The following is a 25,114-nucleotide window of genomic DNA, read 5'->3' on the forward strand; positions in this document are numbered from 1 at the left end:
CCCGATAACTTATTTATTTGAATGAATTTTCATTTGGACTTGCTCTTAAACCTAACAAAGTAAAAGTGTGTTTAGGGGAAAGGGAAAGAATTTACTTCCTTCTTGTACTAAAACAAACAAACAAAAAACCCTTAGTGATAACAGCTTGGTAAGTAAATTATTATTTGGGAAATGAAGATATTGGTAGAGGCTTAACCTTTACTCAGTTGAGGTTACACATAATTAATTTCCTGGCAATTGAGTTTTGATAATTTTCTGGGAATTTTGCTTCATATATCGGCTTTAAATGTATTTCACATTTAAAATGTGAAATTAGTTGCTTTGTGTTTGAAGGTGACGTAATTTCTTTAGGCCAGCGATGAGTCATTAAGTTAATGTAAGAAAACAGTTTATTAACAGTAATAAATGTCCCCGTCATCTAAGGGAGTTGAGTGTGACACAGTTTACCTCAAGTCAGTCACAAGTAGGTTGTCTGCTGAGTGGATTTTCTGTAGGATATTTTGATTCTCCAGCTAGCTTTCTATCCATATCACAGTTTGTTTCAAAACTATTTTAACCCCTACTCTGATGGTGGATATTCAGGGACTGAAATCAATTTGAACGGTAACCTGACTAAAACGTGATTAGGAAGGCAGTCCTTAAAAACAATATACTCTGGTAATGCATTCTAGATCCATAGGAACCTGCTTCCTGAATTGTGTGTAATTTGGAATTTTTATTCTACTGCTTCTTTCCTAGGGCACAGCATAGTGCCAAGCAACTACTAGGTACTTAATAGATCTTTTTTCCAAATGACTGAATGAAACCTACTGAAGCAGATAGTAAGAGAGTTGATAATACCTCTATCATGAACCAGATCAAACCAAATGTATATCTGAGCATTTAGGACAGGCACCTTGAAATAATGCCTTTAATTTATTAATAGCAAGAGCTTTGGTGTCAGTCTACATTTTTGTTCTCTCTCTGTCACTTGTTAGTTGTATATAACCTTGGGTAAATTATTTAATTTCTCTCCCCGCCATCTCTTTTTGCTAGATTAAAAATAGTGTGAAAGTTATTCCTTCATTTAGCTCTTGAGTATCTAAGCAGTTATTTTAATGTTTTTGTCAGACTGCTCCATAAAATTAAGCTTCATGTAGAGTGAATTTATGTTCTAATTACTGATTTTTTTAGATGTCTTTTTTAATAAAAACCTTATTTCTGTTTTGAATCTTGGTTTGTTGGCTATGATTGGGAGGCTTTTTAGTTAGTTTGTTTTATTTATTTCTCTCTCTCTAGGCTCATTCCTTTCTAGCAGAGGAACTAGATTAAATAGTGGCATTTTGGATCTTCCATCCACAGTGATACTGGGGATATCACAGATCTGGTCACCTAGTTAGTAATCAGCCTGGTTGATAGAGTCTCCCTTGGACCCATGGCTTTTCCTACTGCTTTAGCCCCAAGCAGCTCTAGCAGTAGCCTTTACAACCTTTCATGGGAGAGGAAGCCACTGAAATTCCCTGTTTCCTAGGAGGTAGGCAAGTTACCCCACAGGAACTGACTTCCTGGCCATTACTTCTGCTTCTAGAGCTAGAACCCAGCAGATCTCCGGTATTAGCTGTTGACTTAAACCAAATAGACTGCCAGTTATTTCTCCAGCAAAAATGGGTTTATTCCAGATCAACAAAGAACTGCAATTTGCAAAGTGAACAACCTTACTAGAACAGAAGGTCTGCATAGGAATTTGGAAGAATTTTTAAGGTTAGATTCAAGTAGGAGGGCTGGAGCCAGGACATAGGGGACCTTTCTAACTGGAAGATTTGATCAAGATGGAAAATGAGTTAGCTCAAGATTTCTTAATAGTCAAGAGCCATTGTAAGTTCAGGCAAGGAAGAGTGATGCCTGGCGAGGTGGCCCACTCTGATCCCAAACCTGCCTGCCTTCTCAGATTGGCTGATTTTGCTAGAACCTCTGTGTGCCAGCTCAGGGAGGCCCGGAACGGCGTTGAGGAGGAGGAGCATTACTGAACTAGTATTTGTTGTCCTAGTAGTTCATCGAGTATCCCCATCTCCTGCAGTTCCTTTTCCCCTTTCGTTTTTCTTACATAGTGAATTCCTACAGGAATACTTAACCTTCATCTGAAGCATTATCTGTAAGCCAGTCCTTCACTGCCAGTGGTCCTGTGGTGGGGAAGAAAATATAAGTAAATGAAATCCACAGATAACCTTAGATCAAGTAGTCTTCTTTTTTCACCTCTGTGACTCCAGCTTTTTCTTGCATGGTTAGATCACAGAAAGGTGGCTTTGCTTTAATTCTCTTTTTTTTTTTCTCTGCTCACCCATTGTGGTGTAAATTAACCCAAATGTACTTAAAAGACCATGAAAAATGAGCAAAAAAAGCAGTAATCCATAACTGTATCATTAGCACTTAAATAACAACGCCTAGGGATTTAGATTTCAGCTTTTGACTGGGCAACTGTGTGAGGATTATACCACATTGGCAATATTAGTAGTAAACTAGAGAAATTATTCTATGAAACAGATGCATTTATCATAATTTTTAAAAGATACAAACCCAGTGATTGGGAAATAACTTCAGTAATGTAAGTAACGTAAGTGTGGGAGGATTATTTTTATTATAAAAAATTCAAACATAGAAATGGATTTTTTATTATTAAAATTTTCAAACATAAATTACAAACATATAAAGCGTATTAAAATTTCAAACATATATACACACACACACATATATGTGTATGTGTGTGTGGTATATATATGTGTATGTGTATGTGTGTATATATATATATAGAGAGAGAGAGAGAGAGAGAGAGAGAGAGAGAGAGAGACTAATGTAATGAACCACCTTGCCAACTGCTTGGCAAGGCAAGCAGTTGCCTTGCCACACTTGCTTCATCTATCCCTTTCATTGTCCTTTGCTGAAGTGTTACAAAGTCCATCCCTGAAATGTTATTTTTACTCCTATGCACCTCAGTGTGCCTCTCTAAAAAATACTTTCTTCCATGTCCCCAATGCCATTGGCACATCCTATAAATAATTCCTTGGTGTCATATAATATCTAATATATACATAACTATCTGTATTATTTCAAAGTATCTTTTTTTACATTTGTTTTTTTCAAGTTGGAATCTAAACAAGGTTCACACTTTGCATTTGGTTGTTCTGCCTTTGAATCTCTTAATTTTGTGGTTCAGTCTGTTGATGGCTGGTTTTTATGGCTGAGGGAGCTGAGGGGGAAGAAGCAGGAACAAGGTGATAGACTTTAAGCCAGGCTAAAAGAAAACCTTTAAAATCACAGGGCCTGCTGGGAGTAGGGAGATTTGGTTGTAACATTTGTGGCTGAAATAATGTTTTTTAGGCCCATGTCAAACTTTAAAAAATGCCTCCTTCAAAGTAGTAGTATTTATGTATATTTTGTTCTATATAAGACATAAACAGCTAAATTTGAGTTGCTATTTGGAATATTAGTCAGAAACTGAAGTTGTCTATCTTAACACCAAACTAAAATAAAGAAAAAAAAGTCCCCACCAGAAACTAACACAACATTGTAAATCAATGATACTTCAATTAAAAAAAAACAAAAAACCCACATGTTTTTAAGGGCTCTAATTCTCTCTACAAATTAGAAATCAGTTATCTTGCTGAAGACTGTCTTCTTCAATTTAAAAAAGAGAGTATTTTTCCTTTGGACTTTACCTCTTTATTTTCGTATTAATTTTAGTTAAATCCAATTATGATCCTTCTAAAATAATTGTGCCTGTCTAACATTAAATATGCTATTTCTTAGGATAATGTTATATAACTGTATATTAGGGCATAAGATGAAAAATTTTTTTAAAGTCACATGTTTTTAAGCACTCTAGAATAACAGTTAACATAGTACAGCAGAATCTTACTAACAGTAATGTCCAAATAACTTTAAAATGTTTAAGGTTCTTTCCAAATAACTTGCTTTATGAATTCTCCATAGGATGTGGATGAAAATTTTATTTGTGATAGGCCACACTTGAGAAAGCTAAAATGATTACTAAAATATACTTTCAAAAATGTGTATATGAATATGTATAATCTCTGTAACTGTAGAATATAAACTACAGTAAACTATAAGGTTATGTTCTGCTTGTTGGAAATCTTGAATTTTGCAATATAGAACATTGGTGAGAGTTTGATTAACCTTCAGAACATTTTGGGCGTGGGTGCAGGCCTAGGTATTAAAGCTCATTTGCACACAAGACACATGCTCTTCATGCTTTTGTAAGAAATGGAATCTATAATAGCTACAAATGCTAAGACCCATCATAAAGAAGAAAGTAGGTGAAAAGTGGAAAGTGAGACATTTTTTAGTTTCCCTCCCTCTGAATGTAAGGATGTTTATTCTTTCCTAACAGTGTTAATGTATATCGATAGTTTATGCTTTTACTTTTTGGTACCTGATAATGCCAAATGTTTGCTTTATATATGCCTTTTAGGTGCCCTGATTTGAGTCTGCAGAAGCTACCGGAAGAGTGGTTATGGAATGTTTTAGAGGAAATTAGATGCAGTGATCCTTCATCTAAACTCTGTGCTACAAGACGCAGCGCTGGAATTCCTTTCTACATACAGGTAGATACTTATCTACAGGATCATAGCTGGGGGCTTTGTTTGTTTGTTTTTGGTCTTTTGATAATAGTGTATTCTAACCCCCCTGACATATAAGTGAGCATATTGCATAAGGGACATTTCTGTCTTCTCTATAGTACCTTTCACAAGTACTATAGCATTTGTGATTTTGTTTTAATGTGTGGACAGTGTGTTCCTGTGACAGATCTCTTCTTGGAACAAACCCTCTAAGAGGTCAGTCTTGTAATATGAACAGAGGGTGGTAGAGATTTCCGCCTGTGTGTGAAGTAGGAAGACATCGCTGTGGTGCATTCATTGCTCACTTCCAGGAAGTGCGCATGCTGCCCTTTATTTTTTTTCTCAATTAGAAAAAATATTCTTCCTTTCATGTCAAAGACCCTTAAGACTGTAGGCAACCAGCGTTAACAATTTCTTTTGAATCCTTCTATAAAATATCCATGCATAAAATAATCCTAATCCTAATAGTAGCTAACTTTTATAAGTGGTTATTTCACATATGTTATCTCATTTAATCCAATGAGGTAGGTCCTATGATCATCCGTATATTGTGGATGAAGAAACTGGGCCTTAGAAAAGTTAGGTAAGTGATTTGCTAATGGCCACAAGGATAGTAAGAGCAGCACTAAGAATTGAGCCCAGGCACCCTGCTGTGTGTGTGTGTGTGTGTGTGTGTGTGTGTGTGTGTGCGTGCGTTTTCTTTATTAACACAGATGAAAGCATACTCCACACAAGAGACTGTTTTGTCTCTTGCTTTTTTTCACTTAATGTTATACCTTAAAGATTGCTTCATATCAGCATACTCAGATATTGCTACTCGATAAGAAAATATTTTATTTCCACAGTGTTGAAATTAAGAGGCTGTCACCATTATGAATCCAAAGAATAAAAACCAAGTCTTCACGATACTAAATCAGACCCGACCTGAATGATCTTTGTTTAATATTCAGGAAGATAAAATCTAGGAATGGGGTGATATAAAAAAAGCAATGAAAATAAGTGAAATGAAGTCTGGTTTTTAGTGCCCCAACATGTTTTCTTTCCCTTTCTTATGCCTCCCTCAAATTCGCAGAGTCATGATTTTTATGACAACGGGCACCAGTCGTGGAGGTTGATTTGGCATAGAGATCACCGAGGTGGTTCTGCTGGGTAGATTTTGGTGACCTTCAGAAATTGACTCCTCTCTGATCTGACCCGTTCTGGACCAGTGTGGGTCATTCTCCTGCCTCTGATTCATTCTGACCTAGTGTGTTTTTGCCTCATATGTCTGTCTGAGGACATGTGTTAATGCAACAGCAAGGTTTGGTTGCATCTTTGTGCTGTGTGCCTCCATCTCTGGTTCCCAACTGGTACTACATATTGGTTATAGTGATAGAGGGGTCAGAACTGCACCTTCTTAGCCCAGCCTTGGGAAGAATGTCATAACTATGCACAGCTCTTGGGGAAAAAGAACTGTCGTTCCTAGGAGACACATTAGTAATCATATATAGATTTCTTATTTATTTTAGTTGAATAAAATCTAAATTATCGGAAAAATCTGCTCAGAGAGGCCCCATTTTTCCTAGCATAACTTACCAATAAAGTAATGTTCTTGTTCTGGTGGAAACCTCTGCTTGGTGTTAGCTATGGAGAAAAACTCCCCATTACTCCCAGTCCTACACAGCTGCTAATCTATTTTCTGTCTCTGTATAAATGGAATCATATAATATGTTGTCTTTGTGTCCTCTTTCACTTAGCATCATGTTTCAAGGCTCATCCATATTGTAACATGTATCACTACTTCATTCCTTCCTATTGCTTCAAGTGGTTTGATATTCCTATTTTTATGTTTATTGAATATTGGCAAAATGTTAGACACAAAATAAATAAGCACCTCTTGAATATTCAAATATAGGACCCACTTTGAAGTTTGTAGTATTTCCTTTTGTCCCATGGAGTTTCCAGTGCTACAGTTTGATAGTCCTCCAGGTAGACTCTTGTGAAGAATTAAATAACTGATCAATCTCCAGGGAGTTTCCAAATCCTTACAAGAAATTTAATCCAGAGGTTTTTTGTTTTTCAAGTGAAGAGAAGTTTCTTGTTGGATAAATTTGTTATTAAAACTGACGTGCTTATTGTGTCTGAGACCTGCTACCCAGTTATGGTCTTAGAAGAGATGTCAAGAAGAGCCATTTTCAACCTCTTAGAATTACATAATTAATAAGCAAACTGGAGGTGACCTTAGAGATGCTGTGATATCACCACCTAATTTTACAGATGAAGAATCTGAGGGATGGAGAGGTTAAGCTGCTTGCCCGAGGCCACGTGGCTTAATTAACTTGCTTAACACCACATGTTTTTATAAAGGGGATTTTGCATTGGGGAATCAATTCTGGGAAGTAGCAAACAGGTGTATATAAAATAATAGTCCTGATAATTTCTGTCTTGTTTTTCCATAGGCATTGTTGGCATCTGAACCTAAGAAAGGCAAAATGGATTTGTTGAAAATAACTATGAAAGAGTTAATCTCTTTGGCTGGACCTACAGATGACTCACAGAGCACAGTCCCTAAGGTAATAATGGAAATATACAAACCCTGCTAGGAAGGCGGTGGTTTTAAATCTTTGCTGTACTTAAAAAGAAAAAAAAAAAAATCTGCTGAAGGTACAGAACTCTTGAGGATAAGACAGACATTTGAAGCTTATTCAGAGGGGTTTTGTTTTGGTTTGGTTTTTCCAGTCCACAAAATAAACCATTGCTTTAGTTGTTATAGATTGACCAAGATGATCTGTTTTTAAACTGTGGTGAAAACATTCAATTTAGACAAGATATTTTGTAATGTTACAACTGTATCTAAAAATTTAAAAATGAATGTGCTATCACCTTCAAATTTCATGTGTGCTTCTTTGAGTCGATATATATTTTATGATTGGGCAGTTGGATCTTTCCCTAAAATGTAGTGTCTGGCTTTGGGTATATTCATATTTTAATTTTAGCTAATACTCCTTTTTATGTCACTGCTAACGTTGAGTTAAGTATGTACTTATGTGTGTGTATGAATTTGGGTTAAGTGTTCCTCACAGCTTCACTCCACTCCACTCCATGGTAGTGCATACCTGTCAGATACTTCTTGTCTAGGCTTTCTCAGCAAATGCTTCATAGTAGGTTGTTCCTGCCCACCTGTGGGAGGCCCATGCTAGGTCAGAGAACAGACTGAGAGCTGAAGTTTACAGTCAAGTACATATGGTTTTATGTCAGAGCCTGTGGGAGGTATTAAAGGGAAGCCCATGGGCCAGAATGTGGACCGGTGGGAAAGGATAGGGTTTATTAACACATGTCACATAGTGGCCTGTGACTATACGATGTGAAATTTCTTTAAAAATTTTAAATAAAAAGTTACTGATCACCTTTCAGAAATGATCATTTTATTTTCCCCCAAAAAGTGTGAAAAATATAATTGGCTCCATTTTCTTAGACTATCACTTTAAAAAATAACATTGTTTAATAAGAACACTTGAAAATAGTGAAATTTGGTTTTAAAGAGTACTTTAAATTATTACCTTACTCTGCTTCAAGGTCATTAATTACCACTAGTGACCATTTTTATTAAATTGGTGAAAGTTTAATATTTTATCTCTGACCAGTTCTTCTAGGTGTTGGATGATGACTTGCTTTCCTTCTCCCCTCCCATGGTTTACTTCTGTATTATTTTTTTATTATCTGTGAAATATTTCAGCACGTAAAAATGTACAGTGAATAATCAACATCCATGAAATCAGTTCCAAGTTTAAGAAGTAAAACGTGGGCTTCCCTGGTGGCGCAGTGGTTGAGAGTCCACCTGTCGATGCAGGGGACACGGGTTCGTGCCCCGGTCCCGGAAGATCCCACATGCCGTGGAGCGGCTGGGCCCGTGAGCCGTGGCCATTGAGCCTGCGCGTCTGGAGCCTGTGCTCCGCAAAGGAGAGGCCACAGCAGTGAGAGGCCCGCATACTGCAAAAAAAAAAAAAAAAAAAAGAAGTAAAACGTTAAAGATACAGTTGCATACACTGTGGATTCCTCCATATTCTGTTTACCTTTGGTCCTCCTCATCCTCATCTGTAATCATTAAACCAAATCATTTCGTGCATTTTTTTCATTCTTTTAAGAGCTTTTTTTTTTTTTACATGAATTGTGTTATCTACACATTGTTTTATAATTTGGCTTTTTTTCAGTCAACATTTTTTAAAATTAGTGAGCTCCAAGTTCATTTTAATTTCTAAGCAGAGTTTCATTGTATACAAATGTTTTCCTTTCTGCCTGGTGTGAAATTTGTGTTTCCCAGTTTTATTTTGCATTTCTCTGATAACTGGCTAGCTTTAACATCTTTCCATGTATTTATTAGGCTTTAGTATAACTTCTGTGAATTGCCTATTTAAAGACTTTGGCTTTAATTTGGTTATTTGTCTTTGTTTTGCAGGAGTTGGGTTTTTTGTTGTTTTAAAATTATTTTCCTGATTTTTTTTCCTTTTTCGTTCTTTGAATTACACATATCTTCTCCTAGTCTATCACTTCTTTTCACTTTGCTTATTATTCTGTTATTGCCTGGAAGTTTCAAATTTTAATAAAATGGAATATGTCAGCCTTTTCTTTTATGGTTTGTGCATTTGGATCTCATTTAAGAAAGCCTTCCATACCCCAGGGTCAGAAAGATACTTTATATTTTCTTTATATAATACATCCTTTCCTCTTGTGCTGTCGTACTAACGCCACTTCTCATGTACTGTTTCTGTCGATACGCATGTCTGTTTCTGTGCTCTATTCTATTAGTCTGTCCCTGGGCCCAAATCACTATTTTAATTACTGTATTTTTTTAAATAAGTTTTGATACTGGTAGGGTGAGTCTCCTTTTTTTTCCCTTCAGAATTACCTTGGCAATATTTGTCCCATTGCTCTTCCATATAAGTTTTAGAATCAGCTTGTTAAGTTCAACCAGAAAGCCCTTTTTAAATTTTGGTTGGAATTTAAATTCATTGATTTATTTGGGGAAAATGACTTCTTTTTTTGATACTGAATCTTTCAGTCCATGTACATGGCTTTATTTTTCCACTTATTCAGATCTTCCTTAATGTTTTTCATTACATTTAAAAATAATTTTCCTTAAAAGTCTTACACATCTTTTGTGAAATGTTCAGCAACCTACCCAAATTGCTGTAATTCAACTGATGACTTGTCTGTAAATTCTTTGAATTTTCTTTATAGGTAATCATATCCTTAGTAATGCTAAATTTGCTTTACTCTTCTAATTTTTTTTTTTTTTTTTTTTTTTTTTTTTTTACGGTACGTGGGCCTCTCGCTGTTGTGGCCTCTCCCGTTCCGGAGCACAGGCTCCAGACGCGCAGGCTCAGCGGCCATGGCTCACGGGCCCAGCCGCTCCGCAGCATGTGGTATCTTCCTGGACTGGGACACGAACCTGCGTCCCCTGCATCGGCAGGCGGACTCTCAACCACTGCGCCACCAGGGAAGCCCTCTTCTAATTCTTTAAAAAAATTTTCTTGTTCTTCTGGCTGGCACTTGTAGTACAGTTTTGTATAGAAATAGAGATAGCAGACATCCTTATGTTGTATCTGATATTTGCTGTAGGTTTTAACGTGTCTCTTATCAAGAAAACCAAATTTTATTGAATGCTTTCAAGCATTTTTGAGATAAATGTTTTGTTCTAGAATTTGCAAACATCATGAATTATATTGACTTTTTAATGTAATAGGATCTTTGCCTACAGAGAATGAACTCCCAACTTTGAAATGATAGATTTTTTTACACATTGCTAGATTCACCTAAAAATTTGAAAAAAAAATTTTTTTCACATATTTTCACTGGATTCATAAGTGAGATTAACCTGTGGTTTTCCTTTTTCATGCTGTACCTGTCCTCATTTTTAAAATTTTTTTATTGAATTATAACAAACATACAAAGATGTGTACAAATAATATGTTTGCCTCCACAAAGTGAGCACATTTCTATAACCAGCAAGAAACAGAACATTTTAGCACCTGAAAGCCCATTCATACTCCTTTCTAATCAGTACCTTTTCCCCAAATGTAACCACTAGCTTAGTTTTAACACCATAGCTTTACCTGTTTTTTTTTAAATTTCATATGAATGTAACCATACATTATATACTCTTTTGATATGATTTCTTTCGATGAACATTAAGTTTACGATATCCATCCATGTTGTGAATTATTCATTTTCATTGCTATGTAATAGTATACAATTTATTTATCCATTCTTCTGTCGATGAAAATTTGGGTGGTTTTAAATTTGGCGTTATTTATTAAGAACAGTACTTTTAAGAACATTCTTTGACACGCCTAATGGTGAACAAATATGTACATTTCTTTTGAGTAGATACTTAGGAGTTGTTATTGAGTATGTGTATGTTGAGCTTTAATAGATACTACCATTTCTCAAAGTAGTTGTCCCTACCTTATTTTGATAGCCAGGTGGTACTGGACTGATAAAATAAACTTGGGCATCTTCTCTTGACAGTTTAAATAAGATTGGGATTATATATTCTTTGAATATTTGGTAGAATTCGTCCATAAAATCATGTGGGTCTTTGTGTGTGTGTATGTGTTTGTGTGTGTGTGCGTGTGTGTGTACGTGTGTGTGTGTGTGCGTGTGTGTGTACGTGTGTGTGTGTGTGTTATTTTGGTGGGTTTGGTGTCTTGCTTTCTTTTTGGTCTATGAGTAGGATTTTTAACTATTGATTTTCTTTACATAACGGTAATATCTGTATAGCTTTTCCATTTCTCCTTGAATTTGTTTTGATTAGTTCTGTTTTCTAGGAAATTGTTCATTTTGCCTTAATTTTTCTAATTGACTAGGGTAGAAATATTTTTGTTTTATTCTCTGATGTACCTTTAGTCATGTCCTCTTTGGTATTCATGATATTGCTTATTTTCTTCTCTTCTTGGTTAGTCTCATCAGAGGTTTGTTTCTATTTCAAAGAATCACCTTTCGGTTTTGTTAATGCTCATAGTTATGTCATTGACGTTTTAAAATTTTCTACTCTTTTAAATTTTCTTTCTCTCTTTTGAGTTTATTGTTCTTTTTCTGTCATCTTAATTGGACGTTTTTTCCAATTCATTTTTTTATTAAAGTATAGTTGATTTACAGTGTTGTGTTAATTTCTGCTCTATAGCAGTGATTCAGTTATACATATATATGCATTCCTTTTTATCTTCTTTTCTATTATGATTTATCACAGAATATTGAATATAGTCCCCTGTGCTATACAGTAGGACCTTGTTTTTATCCATTCTGTATATAATGGTTTGCCTTTTTTTTAAATAGATGCCATTTAAGGTGTACATTTCTTTTATGTTCCACTTAAATGCATCGTACAAGTGTCAGTGTGTAGCATGTTCGTTATTGTTCAGCTCTAAATATTAAAAATTTTTTTCTTTGACCAGTGTTTTAAAATGTGTCAGTTTTAAAAGTATGTAAAGAAACTGATTCCTAACTTAACTCCACTGTGATCAGAGCATAATCTGTAAGAAATTAATTTTTTGGTGTTTGTTGAGGCTTTGTGTCTAGGTTTGAGGTCATTTTAAAAAATAAATGTTTCATGTGTGCTTGAAAAGAATGTATTGTCTCTATTTGCTAGGTGCGGGATTCTACATAGGTCCATTGGATCAAACTTCTGTATTGCATTGTTCAAATCTTGCTAACTTAAGAAAATTGATTTATCAATCATTAGGCATGTTTTATTAAAATCTATTTTATTTGTGAATTATCCATTTCTTCTTGTAATTTGGTAATTTTTTTGTTTGGAGGCTATGCTACTGGATATGTACAGATTTGGAATTACCACAGTCTTCAACCTACAACTGATTTTGAACTTTTTATTCTAGGTTCATGCTTTAAATATCCTTAGAGCCTTGTTCAGAGATACACGTCTGGGAGAAATTATTATCCCTTACATTGCTGATGGAGCTAAGGCTGCAATTCTGGGCTTTACATCACCAGTCTGGGCAGTAAGTGCATTTGCTATTTATTTTCATTGACTTAATTATACCTCTGAGTAGGTTTTAATAAACTAACCTTTCACTGGATGATACAAAATATGTACTGCATTTTATTAAGGAGTTACTCCAAGGGATAAATCCTTGGATCAAGCTACATTTTGACCCTTGGTATTTTATGGTTACATTCTGTCTCCTTTGTTGGCTTATTAGCCATAACTCTTTGTTTTCTTATTTTAGTATTTGCTTTAGAGTTTATAGTATATATCTTTAACATCACAGTCTGCCCTCAAGTAATATTTTACCATCTTGAAGTATAAGAACCTAGCAATATGTACTCCCATTTCTCTCCTCCCAATCTTTGTGCTTTTATTATACATTTTACTTTTTTGTATATTGTAAACCCACACTACATTGTTATTATTTTTGTTTAAACTGTCAGTTATCTTTATTTAAAAACTGACCATTTAAACTATTTTTAAGTATACAATTCAGTGGCACTAAAAACATTCACAGTGTTGTGCAGTCATCACCACTCTCCATTTTCAGAACTTCTTCATCTTCCCAAACAGAAACTGTACTCATTAAATAGTAACTCCCCACATCCCACTTCCCCCAGTCCCTGGTAACCTCTCTTCTTTTTGTCTCTATGAATTTGCCTATTCTAGGTACCTCATGTAAGTGGAATCATATATTTGTCCTTTCATGTCTGGATTGTTTCATTTAGCATAGTGTTTTCAGGGTTCATCCATGTTGTAGCATGTATCATAATTTCATTCCTTTTTAAGGCTGAATGAAATTCCATCGTATGGGTATATGACATTTTGTTGATTCTTTCATCTGTTGATGGACACTTAAGCTGTTTCTTTTTGTTTAGGGTGAATAATGCTGCAGTGAACATTGGTGTACAATTATCTGTTTGAGTTCCTGCTTTCAATTCATTTGTGTATATCATATAGTAATTCTGTATTTAATTTTTTGAGGAACTGTCAAACTGTGTTCCACAGTGGCAGCAACATTTTATACTCCCATTAGAGTTCCATTTTCTTCACATCCTCGCCGGCACTTGTTATTTTCTATTTTTTTGGTAACAGCCATCTTAACAGGTGTGAAGTGGTATCTCATTTGATGTTTTGATTGCACTTGATGTTGAGCTGGAAGCAGAATGACTCTGAGTATCTGAATGTGTCTGTTGTGGGCTCTGGGTATCAGTGTGTTGAGGGATGCTGGAAATATACATATGAAAAGGTGAAAAAAACAGATGCAAAACATGAAAATGGGGGAGGTTAAATGCTGAGTCACTTTTTTTGTTTTCTTTTGTTTTTTGCAATATGATTACTGTCCAGAAACTTCTTGATTCAGAACTCCAAGATTGTGGGCAATACCCAGTACAGTTTTCAGATTAAAGAAAGTAAACTTTCACTTTTTTAAAATAATTCCTGGGAGAAACACCATGATTTTATTGTTTTTTCTACATCATTGTGCCTTCTAGAATAAAGGAGACTAACCTATGGTTTGTAGGCACCTGACTGTAGCGTTAAAAAAAAGAAAGACTGGCAAAGGGAGAGGAGAAAAGAAGCTAGACCTTAATATATTACCTGCAGAATGGAGAATTTACTAGAAAGGCAGGCTTTCCAATTAGTGAGCTGCACAAACCAATTCATAACTCTCTGATGAGCCTCTAATTGACAGTCAGTATATTGCAGTGGAGCCCAAGGCACAGACTCCCAACGTAAAGAGGAATCCTCAAGATTGCCAACTGTTGCCTGGAAAATCGTACATCTTCCTGTAAGAAAGATAAATGTCTGAAATTCTGTCTAGGAGCATTGCCTAACTACTCCTGAGGACACGGTGTTTACCTTTTACATTTACAGGAAAACGGAGCAATACCTGTATACCGTCAGGAGAGGTAGGTAGGAATGTGGCTTCACCATCAGGAAGAGTAGAGATCATAAAGCTGATTGCCAGAAATGTCAGTATTGTTTTCTTTAAGCCACTCATTCCAGATGAACAGAGAAATGTTCTCTATGAAAGGGCTTTCGGAGAGTGAAACCTGGTGACTTTTCCAACTTTAGGAAAACTGAAAGTATCAGAAATGAATGGATCTTGTTTTTTTAAAGTCTTTTTTGGAGACCTTTTAAACAGTAACACATGGACACTGCAGAAAGTCTGAAAATACAAGCATAAAAGGAAAAGTCACCGGTTTAACTACCATACAGATATAATAATCTTTAGCATTCGAATGTGTTTTCTTTCTCTTTTTTGTATGTGGCTTTTATGTGTGTGTAGTACTCATATGCACACATAATCTATAAAAGCCTGCACAAATATATATAAGTGCTTATGTATAGTTTTATTTGGGGGGAATCTTCCCTTTTAACACGTGTTTTAAAGGAATCTTTTTTGTTTCTATTCAGTTTGTTTGCTTTACCAGAGAAAATAAACATCACAGCTATAATGATCCATACTGACTTAAATATATCAATTGTTCTGTTTCCTTCCTTATAAAAACCTAATCTAAGTTATGCCAGAACCATGTCAACATACTCAATGAATGTGAAGAAGTCTTCATTTTACAAAACAATTACCATAGCATTCTGTGTGAAGTTGTTTAAAGAGTGGTTTTTCCTGACTGTGTGTGAAATATGGTTTGATTTACAGAAATCTGATTTGTACACATCTTCTCAGGAATATATCTTGTACCTAAAGGTGACTCCATCTGTACTTTTGGCTTAATTGTTTTTCCTGGTAAGTTAGAGAAAAAAAAAGTAAAATAAGCTTAATTTTAATTTTGCAGTAAAGGAACATTTTCCAGGAAGCATTCATGTGTATATTTAATAGTTTGTACAGAGTCCTCAATCTTTGTATTGAGACCACACAAATCTCTCAGTCTTTGCCACCTATTAGGCATTTTTAAAAGCCAGGGGAAATGTATTGTTGTAAATATATATAAAACATTAGGCATACCTCCTGGTTACAGACAATATTAAACACTAGAAATACAAGGATAAGTAAGACAATCATAATAGTGACTGTCTTATTGACTATTTTCCATGTGCTTGGTATCATTTACATTGATTAGCTCAGTTCATGCTCAGAGCAATCCTGCTAGGTAGATTCTGTTATTAGAATCCCCATTTTACAGATAAAGAGAGGAGAGAGGAGAAGTAACTTTGTCCAAGGACATACAACTATTATTTGTGTGATTCTAGAATCTGTGCTATTATCGGGGAAAGTTTGGGGTATTATAGGAATACGGCGAAGGTGTATCTTACTTACCTTGTAGGGTTTTGACCCTGTCCTTAGAAAACAGAGCTGGAGGTATAGCCTGGGCACCCAGGCTATAAGGTTTTATTGAATGGTACAAACCTACAGCAGCAGGAATGAAGGAAAAAGGGAAGTGAGGCAAGAAAAGAGAAGAGACATTATCAAGCAGGTGTTGTAGTTTAACTTGCAGGAAAACTGAGCTGCTTGTCTGGTCGTGTGGTGTATCTTCTAGCCAGGCCATATGAAACTACCGACCCTGGGAACAGTCCTACCTTCTCTCTCTTATTGGTCAAAGTTCACCCCTTGGGGCATTAACACAACTTGCGCAGGTGTTGACACAACCCTTGGGCAGCTGCTAGAGAAGCCAGATCCCATGACCTGGGATGTAGTATCTCATCTGAATCTGGAAATGGCTGGATGAGCCACAGTCACCATTGGTGTCTGGGGTTTGACACTTGGCTTCCACTGCTGTTGAAAAACCCTACATGAGAGAGTTTCACCGTAGGGGGATGATGGGCTTTGACTGATGTAGTGAAAAGTGAAGGCTCGATTGTGAGGTGGCAGGAGGGAAGGCGGAAGACCAATCAGGAAGCTATTCTAATAGTTCTGCCAAGTGATGATAGTGGCTCAGAATAGAGAAATATTAATAAAGGTGGTGACAGGTGATAATTGGGCTTCCCTGGTGGTGCAGTGGTTGGGAGTCTGCCTGCCGATGCAGGGGACGCGGGTTCGTGCCCTGGTCCGGGAGGATCCCACATGCCGCGGAGCGGCTGGGCCTGTGGGCCATGGCTGCTGGGCCTGCGCGTCTGGAGCCTGTGCTCCACAGCGGGAGAGGCCACAACAGTGAGAGGCCCGCATACTGCAAAAACAAACAAACAAACAAAAAAAAAGATGCTTAACATCATTCATTATCAGGAAAACACAAATCAAAACCACAATGAGATAACCATTTCATATCCAGTGGGATAGCTATAATTTAAGAGGTGGACCACAACAATTATTGGGGAGGATTTGGAGAACTGGTGAAAATGGAACTCTCGTACAGTGCTGATAAGGATGTAAATGGTACTGCCACTTTGGCAGTTTCTCTAAAGGTTAACATAGAGTTACCATGTGACCCAGCAGATTCACTTCTTGGTATATACCCAAGAAAAGTGAAAACATGTTCACACAAAAACTTGTATGTGAGTGTTCATAGCACCATTATCCATAATAGCCAAAAAGTGGAAACAACCCAGTGTTCATCAAATGATGAGTAGATTTTTTTAATGTGGTATATCCATTCAGTGGAATATTATTCAGCCATAAAAAGGAATGGCATACTGATACATGCTACAGCATGGGTGAACCTTGAGAATGAAAGCCAAATGAAAGAAGCCAGACGTAAAAGGCTGCATGTCACGTGATCTCATGAATATGAAACATCCAGAATAGGCAAATTCCTAGAGACAGAAAGTAGATTAGTACTTGCCTAGTGAGGGAGAATAGGAAATGACTGTTAATGTGTATAGGGTTTCATTTTGGAGTCATGAAAATATTCTGGAATTAGGTAGTGGTGATAGTTTCCTACTTTGTGAACATAGTAAAAACCACTGAATAGTACCTTTAAGATGGTGAATTTTATGGTATGTGAATTATATCTCAATAACAGGAAAATCAGTTTTTTAAAATGTCTTAAAAGTTTATCATTTGGTCACCTTTGGAGGTTCCTATGACATGAACTCATTCTGCACACTGGTAAATTTATGGAAATAATTCTGTACTAACTGATAACAGAATGACCAAATAGCTCACGAAGGAAAGCTTTTTTTTTAATGGTAGTTTTTCTGAAAATTGTAACTAATTAATGGTAGAATATCACTAATTTGCTATACCTACTGGAATAAGTAATGATAATCACTGGCTACTAATGAGGGAACTTGATGAATGGATCAAGCTGGTAATCTGTTTGATCCATCTTAACATTACTAAAAGACATTATGTGTCTCCTGCCTTCAGTCTATCAAATCAAACAAGGGAGTTTTCTTTCTTGGTTGGGGTGGCGGATGGGTGCCCATTCACTTTGTAGAACAGTCCTCTACAGTTTTGATAAGGTATGCCTCAGCAGGCATCCTCTTTCATTTCCAGACACTCCTGTTTTAAGTTTACTGCTTCTGGCAGTCTTTGCCAGAAAGTTTGGTTTAGGGCAAGATGGAGTTTGTGTTTTGATTTTTCTTTTCTTCTTATATTTTTGTATGATTCTTGAGAGACGGTAAGGTCCTGGATGACGTTACCAAGTCATCTTGAACCTAAGGAGTCTTTGGGAACCAAGTCAATGGCCTAGGTGAGAGATAATCAAGACCTGAGCTAGGCCAGAGGCGATGTTGATAGAGTAACAGGACAGTGATGGGTTTGGGGATATTAGGCAAGGCACACAGTAGGGACTTCATTAATGTTTGTTAACTGTTGAATGGACATAAGTGAGTTTGTCCAATTTTAGCGTTTTATTACAATTATGGTATGAATTGTGCTAGTGTATCTGTGGTCCATTTCAAGAGTTACCACACATAAATTGAGTCAGTCATGTGCTTCTAGAGGAGAGGTTGCAAACTGGTGGCTGATAGGTCAAATCTGGCCCACAACTGTGTTTTATTTGGCTTCCACAATAGTTTTTTTTTTCCTTTAATTTGTTGCCAACTTTTCAAAATAGATTTCACATAAAAGTTGGGGTTTCTGGCTTCTCTTGAAAAAGCAGAAGGTCTGGCAACACTGGGCTTACATTCCCCTCAAGGCAGCAACTTCAGCTGAAGCTGAATAGTGACTGCATTATACCCAATCCTCTGCTGCCTCTGTCACTCACTGTCCTTACGGGCATTTGAGTTGTGAGCCTTACTGCAGTAGTTTCAGGAAGCTATCTTCTAAATCCTACCTTGTTACTTTTAACTACCTTTTTTCTTATATTGCTATTTAACACACCATATGACTCCTATCTAATTAGAATATAAGCTCTGTGTTAGCAGTAAGTGTGTGTGTTCTATTTCTGGACATTCTCCATGGGGTTGGTATAGGGCCTTACACACTATAGGGAAGTCAGTATATATTTATACATCTCTACTCTGATTTGGCAAGGTAATTGAGGAAGCCCAATATCCCATGGCTTTCAAGACATTTTCATGATGTAGGAAAGCGTCTTGACACATTGGTTTGGAAATAGATCTGCTTTATTATTACCATTTGAAGAAATGATTCATGTTTATAGTTTTTTCTTCTTATTTCTGTGAACCAGTTGCCTCAGATAATCTTAGGGTTAAAATTACTTAGGTTACTGCAGTTGTGTGGTTAATAACATTTTGTATATGATATTAAATATTTTCTTGGCCATATTAATACTATGGATCCTTTGAGTTAGGTCTGATAAGTATTTTCTCATAGGTAAATGATTACAGAAAATAAAAGGAAAGAGCTGAGCTCTTTCTTGGGATATTCATCATCAGAAATGATGTGGGAAAATGAATTTATTGTTTCTTTTTAAGTGTTATTTAATGATACAAGTACAAAGGGATAATGAAAACAGTTGGTGGTAATATTAGAAGTATAGGAAAAAGCTGTGTTGTGTGCATGTGGTTGGACGGTAGAGCTCAGTTTAAGAGGAAATCATTGAGGTAATTACTATAAAGTTATTGAAAATTGTGTACTTTTATGGACATAAACCACATCTTCTTTAGCCCCACACTAGGCAATCGGGTAATGATTTTGAATGTCTAGTTTGAACATTGTAAATGTTGGTTTCATGCCATGAATATTTCTTAACCTTCATTGTGTATTTATTTTTACATTAGGTGAGAAATTCATCCACACTTCTCTTCAGTACGTTGATCACAAGAATATTTGGAGTTAAAAGGGGAAAGGATGAACTTTCCAAAAAAAATAGGTAAGCTTCATCTAATGCTAACTTTACTTTTTTACAAAATATTGTCCTGGGACTTCCCTGGTGGCACAGTGGTTGAGAGTCCGCCTGCCGATGGAGGGGACACGGGTTCGTGCCCCGGTCCGGGAAGATCCCACATGCCACGGAGCGGCTGGGCCCGTGAGCCATGGCCACAGGGCCTGCGCGTCGGAGCTCCGCGATGGGAGAGGCCACACAGTGAGAGGCCCGTGTACAGCAAAGAAAAAAAAAAAAATTGTCCTGGCCAAAAATAATTTTTGGAATTTTGCTTACTTTTATAGATTCATCTAGAGCATAAAACTATAAAAATACTATGGTAAATTAACCTATGCTGCCAAATTCTAATCCCTTGGGCAAAAATATCTACTGTTTAATAAGTGGACCTTTCAAAGCAGCAAAAATATATATATCAGAGTAGCAAGGGCTGAAATGTAGAGCTTGTTTCTCAATGCAACAGCTAAAGTTCGTTTTTTTGTTTTGTTTTGTTTTTGATTTACATCTTCTTCATGTATTCCTGAAATGTCCTATATTGCTTTTTCTTGATGTGTCATCAGGTACTAGCTTGTGCAATATCTTTGCTTTTATAGTAACTGGAAGTTTAAATGTTTATAGTACACTCATCGGGACATGTCCCAGATTACTTTTACATTAACCTCTAACCAAGGGGAGCAGTTACGGATGTTGGTCACACAGAATAAACAATGCTTTTTACTTTTAGGTCTTCGGTGTTATGTTTACTCTCTAAGACATTTTCCTCTTAAGGTTTTTTTTAACGTCTGAGAAAAAAACTTACTGAAATATTTTGATTATGAGTAATTTTTAGATACAATGCACAAGTTCTGTTTGTTGGTTTTTAAAGAGGAGAAGCTTTGAATAGCTGTTTCTTTAGCACTTAGGAGGGTTTAGTGTTAGTCTAGTGGCTTGCAGTTGTTAACACTAGATGTCACTGTCGCTGCAGGCTTAATCATTTCTTAACTTCATTTACTATATCTGATTTGGCCCAGTGGTCTTTCTCTTGATGCTCTAGAGATAAATCAGGCCCTATCCCTGTCCTGCCTAAAAAAGTTGATGATCACACTTTTAAGTCAGGTTTTAAGCTCTTGTTTATTAAAATATATTTTCTTGTGATGGAACTAAATCTTAGGAATGAGAAAATATCATGAAATAATTTTATGATGCACCGTTGGTAAATCTAATGAAATCTACTGGTAGTTCTGAATTGTTATTTAAATTGCTCTTTATCACCCTATAAAATTCAATAAATATTTAAATGGAAAGCAGTTGGCTGTAAGTGTGAATTCCTTGAGTATACTAAGGAAATACTAGAGAGGTGGGTTTTTTTTAGCTAAGTTGTATTTCTAATAATGATAACATTATTCCTTTGAAAGGTTGATTGTAATTTTTACTATTTAGCTGGTTCCTAAATAAATTCTTCTTGTCACTAGTTTGAAATCACTAATACTTGTTTCTTTTTAGCTTTGCTTATTTTGTTAATAATTCAATAAAATTCTAAGGTTTAAAACGGTTTGGTCATATTATAAGGCCATGATAAATAGTGCATAAATAAAATATGATATGAGGTTATCAAACAAGTGAAATTAATGTTTAAAACTGAACTCGAAAATGAAGAAATGCTTTTTTTCCCTTTTACTTTTTATGAAGTGAGTGATTCTTGGATGTGTATACAAATTTTACTTTTTACAGGAGAAAATGATCAGATTCATTTTATGTAGGTTGCATCTGAAGGAGGGTGGAAGAATAGCACAATGAAACCACACCGTTGTAATCTCTTTGCCACAGCTTGCTGATGTGAACGTCCATTATAAATTCATTCCTCTTAAATAGGAAAGGTTACAAAATATATAACTTTCTTAGAAAGAGGGAAATAGAATATTCATATAATTGTTTTGAATAAAGCTGAAAAGTGAAATGAAGGTATTAAAAAGTTAATTATTTTTAATGTGATAAGCATTTTTGGTAAGAGTTTTTATTTCAATAACCTGAAGGTTGGTATATGTCATTATATATACAAGGCTTCTGTTCTTTGTTTAACCCTTAAAGAGTATATTCCTCGGCAGGACCCACTAGATATGCTCTGCAAAACCTTTAGTGTCTTAAACTTGCCATTATTTGTAATGATTCTTCTAGCTCTAGTTTGTTTAATTATGTCACTTTTGGATGAAATGTTTATTTACCTGTCCACTACAATATTAACTCCCTGTGGGCAGAACCTTTTGCTTCTATTCTGTGTATGTATCATGGGCACTGTAAGAATGCTAGTAATAATGATGTCTTGTTGGTTGGTTACTCAACCACTGAATAACTAAGCTCAGCCAATGAGACCTCATAGGCCAGTGAAGTCTACTTTCACAGCCACAGATTGTTCTGCACACAGTCTTACAAATGTGTGGTCTTGATCAGAAGGGAACTGGACAGAAAAAGAACATCTGCCTTTCCCATCGAGTGGAAAGAAAGTCTATCCTGGAGTAAACAGACTTGGTTTCTAAGCATTTTGCTACCACTGGAGATGACCTTAATAGACTCCCTTACCCGCTTTGCACTTCAATTTCTCCATCTATAGACCAGGAATAATAAGATCTGTGTTCTGTACTCATAGGGCTATAGGGAGAATAAAACAAACTAGTAACAGTTCATTTTCTTTTAAACTATTGGAAGTCCTATGCAATTAGAGATGTAGTTTGCTTTTTCTCTGTTACCACTTCTATTATTGTACTCATCTCATTGTCTTACAGTTCCCCTGTGCTTTTGGAGTACAGGGTCAGTATCTTATCCTTATTTTTGTATACCTGGTGCCTAGCATAGTGTCTGGCATGTAATGGCCAGAAATACTTGCTTACTGAATGAGCAAATTTTGTTACTAGATGAGAGATGAGAAATCTGGTTTCTCCTCCTGGCTTTGTTGCCATAGACCTGCCATAACCAACTGAAACAAATTAGTTAACCTGTCTGGGCCTTGGTTTTCTCCTCTAAGGTAAGAGATTTGGACTATCCTTGAAGCCTCTTTATTTCTATCAAATACTAAGCTAATTAAAAAAAAAAAAAATATATATATATATATATATATATATATATACACACACACACACTAAGCTAGGCTTTACGTAATTGTTACTAGAATTATGAGTTTGGTGAACTGCTATGTGCCCAGTGCCTAGAACACGACAGTACCTGCTTGGTAGTAGGGACAAGAAGTTCCCGTTTCATGTATAAAGAAAAGAGCAGAGGTTCTGCATCCCCATTTATAAGTATATAGAGTATGCTTGAAATGATTGAACTCTAGAGCTCACTAGCCTTGTTCTAGATGTGTCTTTTGGATTATGAAGAATGAGAAAACATGTTTCACTTGTTTGTTTTAAATAATGGTATTACATTAGAATTTTCTAAAGCTCCTTTCCTTTCTATTTATTACCCCCGGACTGACTTGGCCCGACAGAATGAGTAATTGATCCTTTGTATTGATAGAATCAGAAGCTACTCAGCTCTGTGATGTGGGGAGTGTGCCGGGCATTCCAAAATAGCCTCCATCTGCACTGTGAGTGGGCTCACCTTGGTAGTTCCTCATTCCTTACAGGGCAGGAGCTAAACCAGTGTGATCTTTAACTGTAGGTCTTTCCCTTTAGCCCCTTTGTGTATTAACCTTCAACTGTTCTATTCCCAGGTAAAGGACAAATATCAATATACATGTAGTAGTCTGAAAAGCTTTATTTTAGACTTTGCCAAAGCTTCATACAGGTGCTCAGTGTACAGAGTGTTCTATAGCTCTTGCTCTCTCTTCATTTTAAATCAGTCAGTCAATAAGAATTCGTAAGCATTTGTCATGAACTCAATATTGACACAGTAGAGGAGTCCATGAGAAATATAAAAGGTGGACGTTGTTCAAGGAGCTTACGTTTTCAGCTCGGGAAACGAGAATTGTCATCTGTTGTGAAGCAGATACAAATAGAAGACAACATACAGTAATCAGCTACACAATGTGGTCTGAATAATGGCTGCGTTAGAAATTCACTAGTGGGAGAGTTGAGTGGAGCACTTGGGGGGACTGTGTTTCTTGTAAAGCTTTGGGGATGAGTAGATTTGGGGTACATGGAAACAGGTAGGTTGAAAAAGAGGAACAAAAGAATAATCTTGTTTTCAGTGTTAAGTACAATCTCAATTCTGTCTTGTTAGAGAGAGCTCATATTCAAATTAATAGGCTAGGATGATTTAATACAGCTTAAGAGGAAAATGTTTGTAAAAGGATCACCAGGTCTAAGTAAAATTATTTATAATGACTATGTTAGGAGATGTTAAATTGTATTTGTTTTATTTTCCTGGGTATAAATAACAGAGAATTGCTTTAGTTATTTCCCTTAACATCTTAGTGGTGTAGGTCTGGAAGGATCCTCTGAGGGACATCTAGTCTAGTCTAGCCCCTTGCTTAGAGACAGATTTTGAAGCAGTTTCCAGACAGATTGGCTTCTCTCCTGTTCTTCATGTTTTCTAGGAAAAGAGATTCCACAAGTTTTTGTGGTTACCTACTCCATTGTTTAGGAAAGAATTGGATTCTCAAAACTAAAATTGGGAGCTGTAGGGCAACTAGGTTTTTAAATTTTAGAGAATGTAATTATTAGAATTCAGAATAGCTTATTTGCTTTGAACTGCATAGTAGTTTGTAGCAAGTGCCTATTTGGCCAAACTGAAGATCAGAATTTTCTTTTGACTGTGGCCAGGATAACCTTAACATCCTCAGACCCAGTGGGTTCTCGTCTTCTCCATTTAGCAAGCATTTATATTGCATTTTCACTCTGGGCCCTCTGCTGGGCACTGGGATCCAAAGATGAATCAGACATACTCTTGGCCCTAGGGAAACTGACAGTCTAATGAAGAATATGGCAGTTACCTGTGGCGCTAGAGTCTCTATTCCACTTGTGTAAAAGGAATGGAGAAGTGAAGGGAGATGGCATATCCTTAGCGCCTATTTTCTTGCTTGGCATGTGCCAAATTCTTTATAAGTGTCTATTTCAGCCTTCATCACAGCCCTGGAGAGTGGATAGAGTCATTCTAATTTCACACAGGAATAAACTAGGGTTGGTGAGATTGAGCTATTTGCCCGAGGTCATACAGCCAGAAAGTGGTAGAACTAGAACCCAAATCCAGCTACATCTGCAGAGCACATGCGGATTTATCCACCGGCACACACAGCCCCGTATGAGCAGTGAGTCATTTTTGAGAGTGTGGCTTTAGATTTTACATCCTGAGACTGTGGGAAATGAGGCACTTCACCAAAGTCTCAGTGTGGAGCCGGGACTCTCACATCTCCCATG

General features: G+C 36.3%; 1 protein-coding gene across 1 annotated transcript in view; it reads left to right on the plus strand.

The window, feature by feature from the left end:
- Positions 1-25,114, plus strand: part of THADA (THADA armadillo repeat containing) — a 312,573-nt gene that overhangs the window by 72,841 nt on the left and 214,618 nt on the right. The window contains exons 23-26 of the mRNA XM_060169844.1: positions 4,466-4,598; positions 7,052-7,165; positions 12,488-12,610; positions 19,684-19,775. Coding sequence (XP_060025827.1) covers positions 4,466-4,598; positions 7,052-7,165; positions 12,488-12,610; positions 19,684-19,775 — 462 coding nt within the window. The remainder of the gene's footprint in view (positions 1-4,465; positions 4,599-7,051; positions 7,166-12,487; positions 12,611-19,683; positions 19,776-25,114) is intronic.

Source organism: Lagenorhynchus albirostris, chromosome 13 (assembly GCF_949774975.1).
Source record: "Lagenorhynchus albirostris chromosome 13, mLagAlb1.1, whole genome shotgun sequence".
NCBI lineage: Eukaryota > Metazoa > Chordata > Mammalia > Artiodactyla > Delphinidae > Lagenorhynchus > Lagenorhynchus albirostris.